General features: G+C 41.8%; 1 protein-coding gene across 1 annotated transcript in view; it reads right to left on the reverse strand.

Moving 5' to 3' along the window:
- Nucleotides 1–14,988, reverse strand: part of odr4 (odr-4 GPCR localization factor homolog) — a 117,869-nt gene that overhangs the window by 81,700 nt on the left and 21,181 nt on the right. The window contains exon 5 of the mRNA XM_060829755.1: nt 6,681–6,779. Within this exon, the coding sequence (XP_060685738.1) occupies nt 6,681–6,779 (99 nt within the window). The remainder of the gene's footprint in view (nt 1–6,680; nt 6,780–14,988) is intronic.

Here is a 14,988-nt window from a genome sequence, read left to right on the forward strand (position 1 = left end):
GAAACTTGACTTTTACATAAGTAGCATTCTTGGACAGGCTGAAATTCTCTCTTCCATCACTTTGCTATCACAATTGCCAAACTGTTCCCAAAAAGTGGGGCAGATGGAACCATAAGCACTTGCATTATTTCATTATTATTACAAAGTAAACAATAACTTCTGAGACAATCATTTTTATACATTAAATCCATTAATTTTATCATTTGATCCAAAAAAAGGCCTTGTACACAGGTTTATACAATTTCACTTTTTTTTCCATAGTACAGAAAATACCAGTACTACAGGCACTTAGCTGCAGGGTATGTACTGAAATAAATTACCATCCATTAAACAAAACCCTCTTTGTTTACAGAACCAAATAACTCATTCCAATCTGCTTTCTGAAAAGCATCTTCATATGGATCAAAACTATCATTTTCATCAGCATTAGCTATATCAAGGTTGTCAATTTACAAGGTTGGATTGGCAGGAACACAGTACACACCAGTGAGGTGGTAGTTTGGACAGCACAGGTTGGTGAACATAAACAGCTGCCTTCAGTGGTGTGCCAGTCATTGATTCTATGAAGTAGATTCTCAACAGGGTAAGTTTGAATTCAGTTGCAAATGAGAAGAAAGCACAAAGAGTTTGAGGTTTTTGATGAGGAGTCACAGTTTGACTGACACATCGGGTATATGAGAAATGAACGAATTCTTTGGCCAAACACTGGAGCCATCTTTTACACAAGATCAACCATTAACTGAGTATATATAGCATGCTATTTCATATCACATTAGAAATTATATGTCAACATTGACAAACCATACAGACAGTCATATAGTCATAGAGTCATACAACACAGAAACAGACCCTTCAGTACAATCAATCCATGCTGAATATAATCCCAAGCTAAACTAGTTCCACCTGTCTGCTCCTAGTCCATATCCCTCTAAACCTTTGCTATTCATGTACATATTCAAATGTCTTAAATGCTGTGATGGTACCCACATCCACCACTTCCTCAGGAAGTACATTCCACACACAAATCATCCTCTGTGTAAAATACTTGCTCCTTATTTGTGTCATATGTTATTTAATACATGGTGTCTCAATGGCCTAAAGGTATTTTCGCTTGACTATTAATTCAGAAACTCAGCTTGTATTCTGAGGACCTGGGTTCTAATCCTGCCATGGCAGAACGTGGAATTTAAAAACATGGAATTAAGAAGCGACTGCTGACCGTGAAACCATTGTCTATTGCTAGATTAACCCATCTGGCTCATTAATGTCCTTCAGGGAAGGAAATCTACCTGGTCAGGCCTTCGTGCGACTCCAGACCTAGAGCAATGTGGTTGAATCTCAGCTGACCTCTAAAACAGCGTAGCAAGCTACTCAGACATACCAATCACTACAAAGTCTCAACAAAGAAATGAAAGTAGACAGACCACTGGCACTGACCTAAGACAACAGCAAAAACAGCCCTGTCATGCCTGCAAAGTGCTCCTTATTAAGATTTGGGGGTTAATGCCAAAAGTGGATGAGGAGATTCACAGATAAGTCAACCAACAGCCTGACATAGTCACACTCATAGAATTATACCTACAGACAATGTCACAGGCTCAACCATCATCATCCCTGGATACATCCTGTCTCACTAGTAGGAGATACCCAGCAGAGGAACAATGATATACATGTGGAAGGGAATTACTGTGGAGTTCTCAACATTGACACTATGAAGTCACATGGCTTCAAGTTTAATATGGGCAAGAAAGCCTCCTGTTGATTACCATGTACTGTGCTCCCTTGGCTGTTGAAACAGTACTCCTCCATGTTGAACAACACTTGGAAGAAGCACAAGCATAAAATATACGCTAGGTTGTATTTTAATGTCCACCATCAACAGTGGCTTGGCAGCAGCACTAATGATCGAGCTGGTCAGGTCCTAAAGAAGATAGCTGCTAGACTGGGTCTGTGATAGGTGGTGAGGGAACAAACAAAAGGGAAAAATACATGTGACCTCATCTTTACCAATCTACCGGCTGCAGATGCATCTGTGTGATGCTATCAATAAGAATGTCCAATGCACAGTCCTTATGGAGATGAAGTCCCACCTTCACAGTGAGAATATCCACCATTGTGTTGTGTGGCATTGTCACTATGCTAAATGGAACAGACCTTGAACAGATGAGCAACACAAGATAGGGCATCCATGAAGTGCTGTTGGCCATCAACAGCAGCAGAATTGTACTTCAGCACAATATGCAACCTCACGCCAAGGCATATTCCTCCATTCAACTATTACCATCAAGCCAAAAGTTTAACGCTGGTTCGATGGAGATTGCAAAAGGGCACAACAGGAGCAAGATTGAAGTAAGATTGAAGTGTCACCCTGGTGAAGCTACCAAACAGCATAAGCTGCAAGTGATATACAGAGGAGAGATGCTAGAGAGTTAGAGTCAAAAGGTGTAGCACTGGAAAAGTACTGCATGTCAGGCAGCATCCAAGGAGCAGGAGAATTGATGTTTCAGGTGTAAGCCCTTCATCAGGAATGTGATGACAGAGCTAAGCAATCCCACATCAACAGATCAGATCTAAGCTCTACACTCCTATTACACCTTGCTTGAATGTAAGTGGACAATTAGACAGATCACTAGAGATGAAGGTTCCACAAACATCCCCATCCTCAATGAGAGAAGAGCTCTGCACATCAGTGTACAAGATAAAACTGAAGCATTCACAGCAATCTTCAGCCAGATGTTCCAAGTAGATGATTCATCTCAGCCTTCTCCATTGGTCCCTAGTATCACAGATACTAGTCCTCAGCTAATTCAATTGACTTCACTTGATATTAAAAAATGGTTGGAAGCAGTGGACACTGCAAATACTGGATGTATGACAAAGTTCAGACGAACAACACCTGGTGTTGTGCGATTTTTAACTTTGTCCACTCCAGTCCAACACCCGCTTCTCCACATCATAACATTCAAGTAAAAGTCCTGAAGACTCGTGTTCCAGAACATGCCACTCTGCTAACCATGTTGTTCCAATACAGCTGTGACCCTGGCATGTATTCGACAAGGTGGAACACTGCCCAGTTATGTCCTGTACACAAAAAAGCAGGACAAATCCAACCCAGCCAATTAGATTAGATTCCCTACAGTGTGGAAACAGGCCCTTCCGCCCAACAAGTCCACACCGACCCTCCGAAGAGCAACCCACCCAGACCCATTCCCCTACATTTACCCCTTCACCTAATACTATGGGCAATTTAGCATGGCCAATTCACCTAACCTGCACATTTTTGGACTGTGGGATGAAACCGGAGCACCTGGAGGAAACCCACAGACACGGGGAGAATGTGCAAATTCCACACAGACAGTTGCCCGAGGGGGGATTTGAACCCGGGTCCCTGGTTCTGTGAGGCAGCAGTGCTAACCACTGTGCCACCATGCCGCCCCATTAATTAATGCCTCAGTAGTCTGCTAGCCATTATCATTAAAGTGATGGAAGTGTCATCAACACCTGCTTAGCAATAACCTGCTCACTGATGCCCAGTTTGAGTGCCATCAGGACCACTCAGCTCCTAATTTAATTAAGTCTTGATTCAAACATGGACAAAAGGGCTGAATTTCAAAGATGAGGTGAGAGTGACAGCTCTTGACACCAATGCTGCAATTGACAGTGTGTGGCATTAAGGAACTCCATGGGGAGCAGGGGACAAACTCCATGCGTGTTGGAATCACACCTATCCCACATAAAGATGGTTATGATTATTGAAGGTCAGTCCTCTCAGCTCCAGGACATAACTGCAGGAGTTCCTCAAAGTAGTATCCAAAGTTCAACCATCTTCAGTCAGAAGTGGAGGTGTTCACCAATGATTGCACAATGTTTCGCATTATTCACGACTCTTCAGCTACTCAAGCAGCCCATGTTCAAAATCAACAAGATTTGGACAATATCCAAGCTTGAACTGACAAGTGGCAGGTAACATTGGCACCACACACATGCCAGGCAATGACCATCTCCAATAATGGACAATCTAACCACCACCCATTGATATTCAATGATGTTACCATCACTGAATCTCCAACTATCAACATCCTGGGGGTTTACCACCGACCAGAAACTGAACTGGACTAGCCATATAAATAAAAGAGCAGATCACAGGCTAGGAATACTGCGATGTGTAACTCACCTCCACATTCCCCAGAGCCTGTCCGCCATCCACAAGGCACAAGTCAGGAATGTAATGAAATACTGCCCATTTGATTGGATGGGTGTACTTCCAACACTCAAAAAGCTTGACACCATCCAGTACAAAGCATATCACTTGACTGACACCATATCCACAAACATCCAATTCCTCCACCACCAACGCTGAGTAGCAAAAGTCTGTACTAAATAGAAGATGCACTGCAGAAATTTGCCAAAGATCCTTAGAAAGCACTTTCCAAATGCACAATCACTTCCATCTAGGAGGACATAAGAACACCAAGTCCTACAACTTCCTCTCCAAATCACTCACCATCATGACTTGGAAATGTATTGCCAGTCTTTCACTGTTGCTAGGTCAAAATGGTTTTGTGCATGGGAGATCATGCCTCACGAATTTGTTGAGTTTTTTGATGAAGTGACCAGAAAGGTTGACAAGAGCAGGGCAGTAGACGTGGTCTATATGGATTTCAATAAGGCCTTTGATAAGGTTCCACATGGTACACTGCTGTAGAAGGTTAGATTGCATGGAATTCAGGGGGAGCTGGCAAATTGGATACAAAATTGGCTTGATGGGTAGGAAGCAGAGGGCAAAAGTAGAAGGATGTTTGTTAGACTCGAGGCCTGTTACTAATGGAGTGCCTCAGGGGTCAGTACTGGGCCCATTGATGTTGGTTATCTATTTCAATGATTTGGATGAGAATATACAAGGCGTGATGAGTAAGTTTGCAGATGACATGAAATAGGCAGTATCGTGGACAATGAGGAAGGTTATCAGAAATTGCAGCAGGATTTTGATCAGCCGGGGAAGTGGCCGAGAAATGGAAAATGGAGTTTTATACAGATACGTGTGACGTCTTGCATTTTGGAAAGTCAAATCAAGGTAGGAGTTTCATGGTGAATGGTAGGGCCTTAAGGAATATAGTGGAACAGAGAGGCCTTGGAGTTCAGGTGTATGGTTCTCTGAAAGTGGAGTCACAGGTAGTCAAGGCAATGAAGAAAACTTTTGGAACGCTGGCCTTTATCATTCAGGGCATTGAGTATAGAAGTTAGAAAGTTATGCTACAGTTCTACAGGACGTTGGTGAGGCAACACTTGGAGTATTGTGTTCAGTTTTGGTTGCCTTGTTATCGGAAGGATATTATTAAACTGGAAAGAGTGCAGAGGGGATTTACAAGGATGTTGTCAGGGCTCAATGGTCTGAGTTATAGGGACAGATTGGACAAGCTAGGACTTTTGTCTTAAGAGCACAGGAAACCGAGGGGGGAAACTTATAAAAGTGTATAAGATCACGACAGGCATGGATTAGATGAATGCACTCAGTCTTTTTCCCAGGGTTGGGGAATTGAGGACTAGATTAAGGTTAGAGGGGAAAGAATTAAAGGAAACTGGAGAGGCAACGTTTTTTTTTACACAGAGGGTGGTGGGCATGTGGAATGAGCTGCCAGTGGTTGAGATGGGTACATTAACAACATTTAAAAGGTATTTGGACAAAGACATGGAGAGGAAAGGTTTAGAAGGATATGGGCCAAGTGTAGGGAAAAGGGCGTTAGCGAGAATGGACGTTTTAATCAGCATGCACTAGTGTGGGCCAAAGGGGCCCTGTCTCTGTGCTGTAGGACTCTGTGACTCTCTAAAATCTAGGAATTCCCTCCCTAAGGGGATTGTGAACCAAAATGGACTGCAGCTGTTCAAGAAAGCAGCTCACCACCACATTCTCAAGAGTAACTCGGGATGAGCAATAAATGCTGGCCAGCAAGCAATGCCCAGGTCCCAGAAGTGAATAAAAAAAAAGATACAGCACCAGGGTCCCAGGTTCAATTCCAGCCTTGGGCAACTGTCTGTGTGGAGTTTGCACATTCTCCCCGTGTCTGCGTGGGTTTCCTCCGTGTGCTCCAGTTTCCTCCCACAGTCCAAAGATATGCAAGTCAGGTGAATTGGTCGTGCTAAATTGTCCATAGTGCCAGGTGCATTAGTCAGAGGGAAATGGATCTGGGTGGGTTACTCTTCAGAGGGTCAGTGTGGACTGGTTGGGCCGAATGGCCTGTTTCCACACTGTGGGGAATCTAATCTAATCCAATCTATACAAAAACCAAGAACACCTAGAAGTCTAAATCTTGGTATTTCTTGCTGAAAACAATCCATCTCTGGTGGCTGGGTATATGAATAGGAAGAGTTTGGAGGGATATGGGCCAGGTGCCCGTGGGATATGGCAGATGGGACTAGATTGGGTAGGGATATCTAGTCGGCATGGACGAGTTGGACCGATGGGCCTGTTTCTGTTTGTACATATCTATGACACATAACAAGACATCAAAAATAACAATTTTAAATGCAATATCTCCCTAAGTATAGTAAACCACTTTCATAAATCCTGGTGAAACTGCAGTTAGGGTTTTTGTTGAGTGTGTGTTCCCCTCCATCTACATTCAAAAATGTACAAATTGTTTCCAAATGTCTAAATAGCAAAACAATTGTCTTGTACTCACTTTCCGAAAAATATCATGAGCTTCCTCCTTTGTCATTTTTGGAGGTCTGATAAGAAACACTCCAAGGACCAATATCCCTCCTGGTAACATTCTGGAAACCTGATATGTATGGGAAACATGTACATGTTAAAACTCATTCTATGTTAATCACTGCTATCGTTTAATCAAAGTACACAAATAAAAATTAAAAGACAATGAAAGTACCAATCATTACACTTAAAAATAGTCAAGAACCTTGTTAGAATTATTATAATATGCCAGTCCTGCGCTTCAGTGAGGACAAGGCCGACGGATAAAAAAGGCAGAAGATGTAAATTGGAAAAGAAAATAGATTAAAGGAAGAAATGCCACAGGGGGAAAGAGAGATTGAATCCGACAATTAGAGACAAGAAGAATAATCAATAAGATTTGAGAAACAGGTAAGAAACAAACTTTGGCAAACAGTAACAGTGTGCAACTATGCTCACAGGTGAAAACTGGTGTGCGTGAGAAAGCATGCGAGAGGGGAAGACAGCGCAGGAGACAGCATGCAAGACAACAAGAGAGGGAATGCAGAATGAGCAAGAGAGGGCACAGGCAATGCATGCACACAGAGAATAAATGGAGCATGCAACATAGAGTGACATGAGGGAGTTCGTGAACAAAGGAAACTGCGACTGAGGGATGGCAGCGATGTGCAATCAAAGGAAGGCACACAAGAGTGACCAAGGAACAGGAAGAACGAGTAACTAAGGGAGTATCTGCACAAATGAGACACCCCCCCAGGTTACAGACCATTTGAAATACTGATGTGCATGCGAGTGAAGGATAGAGTGAGTGAATGAGTCAACACACATATAATCCCTCCCCTTCCTTCCTCAAAAACCTTTTTGAATGATTTCTGTTTCAACCAGCTTAGAGTGTGCGCCACTGGAGGTGAATAAAAGATCAGTGTTAGTTGCACTCAACTCCTTACTTGGCACCAGATTCCCTCCCAAACCCCTGATAACAAAGACGTGGATGTCAGAATAGTTTGTTTTTTCTTGTATTGCTTGCTAAGCAAAAAGGTATTTAAAAAAAGGATTCATAAGTTGGTTCTGCTATTTGGCACTTTTTAATGGTCAACTCTGTTAATTTCTCTCAATTGTTAAAATGTCGATGAATTACTTTAACATAGTTTACGTTTCTTCCACTCCAACTTTTATTTTGAAAGCATGACTACTGATGTGTCAAATCTTATCTTCACAAAATGTACTTACTAGCCTCTTCAGAGAGAAAAAAAATATGGCCACTCACACAAAAAGATTGGACAAGACTGATTTTTAAGTCAGTGATCTTACATGGTTTGTCATGCTGCACTATTTCATGTTGCTTATGCCAAAACACAAAAAATAAGTATCATCAGTAAACATAGTACGTTTCCATCATAAAAAGGAAAATTATTTGATTTAGGAAGGAGTCTGTGTAATCCAAGATGGACGACTGGGAAAATTTGTGGCTGTAAGAACTGCTCCTTTTTTGAACTTTTTTAGGTGCTAGAGGAGATTTCATGAATTCCAGGAGCAGCAATTACTGTTTTGTATGCTGTTACATTGCTTTCGAATTTTGGGGGAAAAAAGAAAGATTAAAACAATGGCACTTTTAGAAGGAGGAAGATAGACAAAAGGGGATGACCACATGGTCAGCGAGGGACAGAAAGAAACCTACACTTCTAACTGCAAAACAATGAATATGTGCAGTTACTGCCTTTGCTGTTTGAGTTCATATATCTCTGGACATCGGAGTGTGTCAAGAAAAAAATAACAAACAGCGAAATTCACAGCTGACCTTGAAGGAACCTGTGTGGGAGAGCTCACAGCACAGGAACAGGCAAATGCATAGTTTTTAAGTGGAACCTTGCCGTAACTCTACAGTAGTGAGTAGACTGGATTGTTTCTTGATTATATGTTTTATAGAGATCTGTCTCTTCATTAAATTTTAAAAATATAAACCATAAGTACTAAGTTAGCCTGGAGCACTATTTTTAGAGCATTATGATTGTGCTATTTTCTGGGTCTGTAGATCGTGAAGGAGCAAAGATGGATGATATGCTCTTTCTTTTGGATGTGCGGGTTGAGGGAGAGTTTCCGTGTTACTGATAATTATGTCAGCAGGAAGTGTCTCTGGTTGCGAATCCTATCAGATTGAATGGATCGGTTGGAGCAGCAGTTACAGGCAATAAAGGAATTTACGAGAGCTAGGGATGTGATGGATGGCAGTTATAAGAAGGGAGAAATGCCACAGATACAGTTAGGGAGATAGGTTAACTCCAGGGTAGGAAGGATTGATAGGCAGGTAGTGCAGGAATCTTCTGTGGCTATTTCCATTTCAAACAAGTATGCTGTTTTGGAAAATGTAGGGGGTGATGGACTCTCAGGAGAATGTAACATGAATAGCCAAGTTTCTGGCATTGAGACTGGCTCTAATGTAATGAGGGGTACATCAGGTTCCAAGCAATCGATTATGATAGGGGGCTCTCTCGTCAGAGGAACGGACAGATATTTCTGCAGCCAGCAGCAGAAAATCAAAATGGTGCCAGGATCAATTATATCAGTGAGAGGGTGCAGAATGTTCTCAAAGGGAAGGGACCAGCAAGAGGTCATTGTACACATTGGAACTAATGACATAGGAAGGGAAAAGGTTGAGATTCTGAAGGGAAAATACAGGAAGTTAGGCAGGAACTGAAAAAGGGGGTCCTCAAGGGTGGTAATACCTGTGCTATGAGCTAGTGAGGGTATGAATAGGAGGATACAGCAGATGAACGTGTGAAGGATTCACAGTTTTGGATCATTGGAATCCCTTCTGGGGTAGAAGTGACCCGTACAAGAAGGACAGATTGCACTGAGGGGACTAATATACTAGCAGGGAGATTTGCTAGAGCTGCTCTGGAGGATTTAAACTAGTAGGGGTGTGGGACCAAGGAAACAAGTGAGGAAAGATATCAATCCGAAACTGGTTCAGTTGGGAAAAGGAGCAAGATAAAAAGTCAGAGCAGGCAGGAACAAAGCAGAGAACAAGGTAGGACTTGTAAGTTAAATTACATTTATTTCAATGCTAGAGGCCCAGCAAGGAAGGCAGATGAACTCAGGATATGGTTAGGAACATAGGACTGAGATATCATAGCAATTATAGAAACATGGCTCAGGGATGGACAGGACTGGCAGCTTAATATTCCAGGATACAAATGCTGTAGGAAGGACTGGGGATGTCAAGAGAGGGAGTGGCGTTTTTGATAAGGGATAGCATTACTGCTGTATGTCGGGAGGATATTCCTGGCAATATACCCAGGGAAGTAATTTGGGTGGAACTGAGAAATAAGAAAGGCATGCTCATCTTATTGGGATTGTATTATAGACTTCCTAATACTCAGTTGGAAAATAGAGAAACAAATTTGTCAGGAGATCTTAGTTATTTGTAAGAATAATAGTGTGGTCATGGTAGGGGATTTTAACTTTCCCAACATAGACTGGGACTACCATAATCACAAGGGTTTAGATGGAGAGGTATTTGTTAGTATACCATGGGGTGGCACGGTGGCACAGTAGTTAACACTGCTGTCTCACAGTGCCAGGGGCCCGGGTTCAATTCCTGCCTCGAGCAACTGTCTGTGTGGAGTTCGCACATTCTCCCTGTGTCGGCGTGTGTTTCCTCCGGGTGCTCTGGTTTCCTCCCACAGTCCAAAAATGTGCAGGTTAAATGAACTGGCCATGCTAAATTGCCCGTAGTGTTAGATGGATTAGTCAAGGGTAAATACCAGGGGGATGGATTTCTCTTCTGAGGGTCGGTGTGGACTTGTTGGGCCGAAGGGCCTGTTTCCATGCTGTACATAATCTAATCTAATCTAATTAAGAGTGTACAAGAAAGTTTTCTCATTCAGTAGGTGGATGTATCTCTGAGTGAAGGTGCAAAACCTAACCTACTCTTGGGAAATAAGGCAAGGCAGGTGACTGAGGTGTCAGTGGGGGAGCACTTTGGGGCCATAATTCTATTAGTTTGATTATACTGATGGAAAAAGATAGACCAGATCTAAAAGTTGAAGCTCTAAATTGGAAGAAGACTAATTTTGATGGCACTAGGCAAGAACTTTCAAAAGCTGTTTGGGGCAGATGTTCACAGGTAAAAGGACAGCTGGAAAATGAGAAGCCTTTAAAAATGAGATAACGAGAGTCCAGAGACAGCATATTCCTGTTAGGGTGAAAAGAAAGGCTGGTACGTGTAGGGAAAGCTGGATGACTACAGAAATTGAGGTTTTGGTTAAAAAGAAGGAAGCATATGTCAAATATAGACAGGAGAGATCGAGTATAAAGACAGTAGGAGTATACTTAAGAGGGAAATCAGGAGGATAAAAAAGGGGAAATGAGATAGCTTTGGCAAATAGGGTTAAGGAGAATCCAAAGGGATTTTATAAATACATTAGGAACAAAAGGATAACTAGGGAGAGAATATAGCCCCTCACAGATCAGCAAGGCAGCCCATGTGTGGTGCCACAAGAGATAGGGACAACACTAAAAGAGTATTTTGCAAGTGTATTTCGCAGTAAACGAGTGTTTACTGTGGAGGAGGACATGGAAGATATAGAACGTAAATGAGAATGTAAATAGAATTGAAAAATGAGCATATTACAGAGGTGGTAGTGTTAGATGTATTGAAATGCATATAAGTGGATAGATCCGCAGGATCTAATCAGATGTACCCCGGAATTTTATGGAAAGCTAGGTAAATAATTGCTGGGCGTCTTGCTCAGATATTTGTATCATCAATAGTCGCAGGTGAGGTGCTGGAAGACTGGAGCTTGGCTATCATGGTGCCACTATTTAAGAAAGGTGGTAAGCAAAATCCAGGGAACTATAGATAGGTGAGCCTGATATTGGTGGTGGTCAAGTTGTTGAAAGGGAATCCCGAAGGATAGGATTTTTCATGTATTTGGAAAGGCAAGTACTGATTATTGAGACAGTCTGTATGGTTTCGTGCGTAGGAAATCATGTCTCACGAATTTGATTGAGTTGTTTGTAGTAATAAAAAAACAGGATTGATGAGGACAGAATAGTGGACTTGATCTGTATGGACTTCGGCAAGGTGTTCCTCATGGTAGACTGGTTAGCTAGGTTAGACCTCATGGAATACAGGGAGAACTAGCCATTTGGATACAGAAGTGGCTCGAAGGTGGAAGACAAAGGGTATTGGTGGATTGTTGCTCAATCCAGTGCTTTTCGATTTGGATGTGAACACAGGAGGTGTTGTTAGTAAGTTTGCAGATGACACCAAAACTGGAGGTGTAGCGGACAGCAAAGAAGGTTACCTTAGATTACAACGGGATCTTGATCAGATGGGCTAATGGGCTGAGTGGCAGCAAATAGAGTTTAATTTAGATAAATGAGAGGTGCTGCATTTTGGAAAAGAAAATCAGAGCATGACATATATACTTAATGGTAATGCCCTTGGGAGTGTTGCTGAACAAAGAGTGCAGCTTCATAGTTACTTTAAAGTGGAATAGCAGGGAGATAGGATAGTGAAGAAGGCTTTTGGTATGCTTTCTTTTATTGATCAGAATATTGAGTACAGGAGTTAGGAGGTCATATATAGGACATTAGGCACTATACAGGACATTGGTTAGACCACTGTAATTCGGGTCTCCTTCCGATATGATATTTGAAAGGGTTCAGAAAAGATTTACAAAATGTTGCCAGAGATGGAGGATTGAAGCTATAGGGACAGGCTGAATAGGCTGGGGCTGTTTTCTCTGGAGCATCGGAGGCTGAGGGGTGACCTTATACAGGTTTATAAAATCATGAGGGGCATGGATAGGATAAATAGAAAAGGTCTTTTCTCTGGGATGGGGGAGTCCAGAACTAGACAACAAGGGTTTAGGATGAGAGGGCTGGCAAGATATAAAAGGTACCTAAAAGGATAACATTTTCGACACAGAGTGGTGCATGTATGGAATGAGCTACCAGAGGAAGTGGCGGCGGCTGGTACAATTGCAACGTTAAAAGGCATCTGGATGGGTATAAGAATAGGAAGGGGTTAGATGGATATGGGCCAAGTGCTGGCAAATGGGCCTAGATTAGGTTAGGATATCTGGGTCAGCATGGATGTGTTGGACCGAAGGGTCTGTTTCCATCTGTACATCACTAGGACTCTATTCAGCTCATTTCTGAAAATATACATTTAAGGTTTAACCTTTGCGGAATGAAATCACAATAGACAATTGTCATACAGCCCACAGAACCGATTTTCAATGACTGATGGTGTAAGTTCAGAAAAATTGAAATTGCCATTAGATTTTAAAGGATAAATGTTAATTTTATTTCAACCCAATTCACCCCCACAAATGGCTGCAGAGGTCCTTTTCTGAACACCACCACCAATCACTATGATAAACACGGGTTCCTTTAAGAATTAACCAGAACAGCATCAAAATCAATAGAGAGCTCATTGGATTTTGTAAACCAGAGCTGGGTTCCAGAAGATCTTGTGGCGCAGTTGAAGTGCCCCTATCTCGAGAACAGGTTGATTAAAAAAATGACTGATGTTACATTCCAGGAACTCTTCTGGCGCAGCAGTAGCATCCCTATCTTTGAGCCAGAAGGTCTTAATTCAAGACCCACATGCTCCAGAGACATGCAATAATATCGTTGAACAGGTTGGTTATAAAATAGATACTTTTAAAAATCCCAAAAACCAATGTTATGGACCAGTCCAGGCTCCCTCAAAACATTTTTAAAAAGTAGCCCTGACCCTAACTTTGTTTTAAACAGGTGTTATGCGGATATTCCAGGAATGACGCAGCTAGTCAAACTACTTAGTTTTAAACAAAACAGAATTTATTTACAAGATTATCGAAAGGAACATAAACAAAAGAGAACATTTCGGCAAAAGCCCTTCATCAGGAATGGCCCATTTATCTCACCACCCCTTCGGCTCACAGCCTCATTCCTGATGAAGGATTTTTGCCTGAAACGTCCATTCTCCTGCTCCTCGAACGCTACCTGACCTGCTGTGCTTTTCCAGCACCATACTCTCAACTTCTCTTTCACTGTACAAGTGTTTTCTTTAAAACTTAAAAGCCTTTTGCCTGAGATATTTTCTGTTAGCTATGACCAAATTGGTTCTGAAACGCTTCAAACCTAGACATTTCCGAATCGCCACTTTTCTGACCTCTGAAAAAAAAGCAACGGACAGCCTAACTTTGTCAAAGGAGCAGCATCATCACACTTCCCTCCTTAAAAAAAGAACCATCAATATCCAAAGATAGCTTCATTTTAAAACCCCTTAATCTTAAACTGTTAATGGCCTACAACGCCCGTATACGTTACACAGACAATAACCATGCAATCATGCACTACTACATTTTGTTTCAGTCTATTTAACTCCAGCCACCAAAGGTCTCCTTTCCTCATTCAAGGCTCGACAATATATCAGAACTCACATTTTCCCATCTTGTCACATGCACAATTTTCAAGTTGAATGGCTGTAACAACAAGCTCCATCTAAACAGTCTGAAATTTTTCTCCTTAAGTTTCTCCACAAACGTCAATGGGTTATGATCAATGTATATGATTGCCTCAAATACATTACTGGTAACATAAACATTGAAATGTTGCAATGCCAACACCAAGTGCAAAGTCTCTTTCTCAATTGTCAAATATTTCTGCTGATGAATGTTCATTTTCCTGGAGAAATATCCGTTAGGTCTTTCTATCTTCTCATCTCCCTACAAGTGGATAGCACTGACACCTACATCACATGCATTGAAAGTCACCTTGAATGGCTTTGCGTAATTAGGTGCGGCTAATACTGGGGTAGTGGTGATCAAAGCTTTCAGTCTGTCAAATGCTTTCTGACAATTTGCTCTCCACTGAAACCTCTTGCTTTTCTTTAGCGATTCAGTGAGTGGAGCAGCAACAAGCTAGAACTTGGTACGACTTTTCAATAAAATCCACTCAATCCCAGGAACTGTAGTACTGCTCTTTTTGTTGATGGTATGGGAAACTCTTCATTTACCTTTGTTTTTGCTTTTCTGTGGGGCCATTTGTCCATGTCCAATAACACTGCCCAGGGAGGTGACTTAGGCTTTGGCAAATTCACTTTTAACCACGTTTATCACCAAGCCTGCCTTCCAAAGTCAATCGTGTCTGATAAATGTTGCTTCCAAGTGTGATTAAAAATCACCAGGTCATCTGTATATATACAACACATTTGGGTAATCTTGCAATGACTTTATTGGTTAGTCTCTGAAGTGTGGCTGGCGCATTTTTCATACCAAATGGCATGACTTTAAACTGGTACA

The sequence above is a fragment of the Hemiscyllium ocellatum genome, chromosome 9, assembly GCF_020745735.1.
Source record: "Hemiscyllium ocellatum isolate sHemOce1 chromosome 9, sHemOce1.pat.X.cur, whole genome shotgun sequence".
NCBI lineage: Eukaryota > Metazoa > Chordata > Chondrichthyes > Orectolobiformes > Hemiscylliidae > Hemiscyllium > Hemiscyllium ocellatum.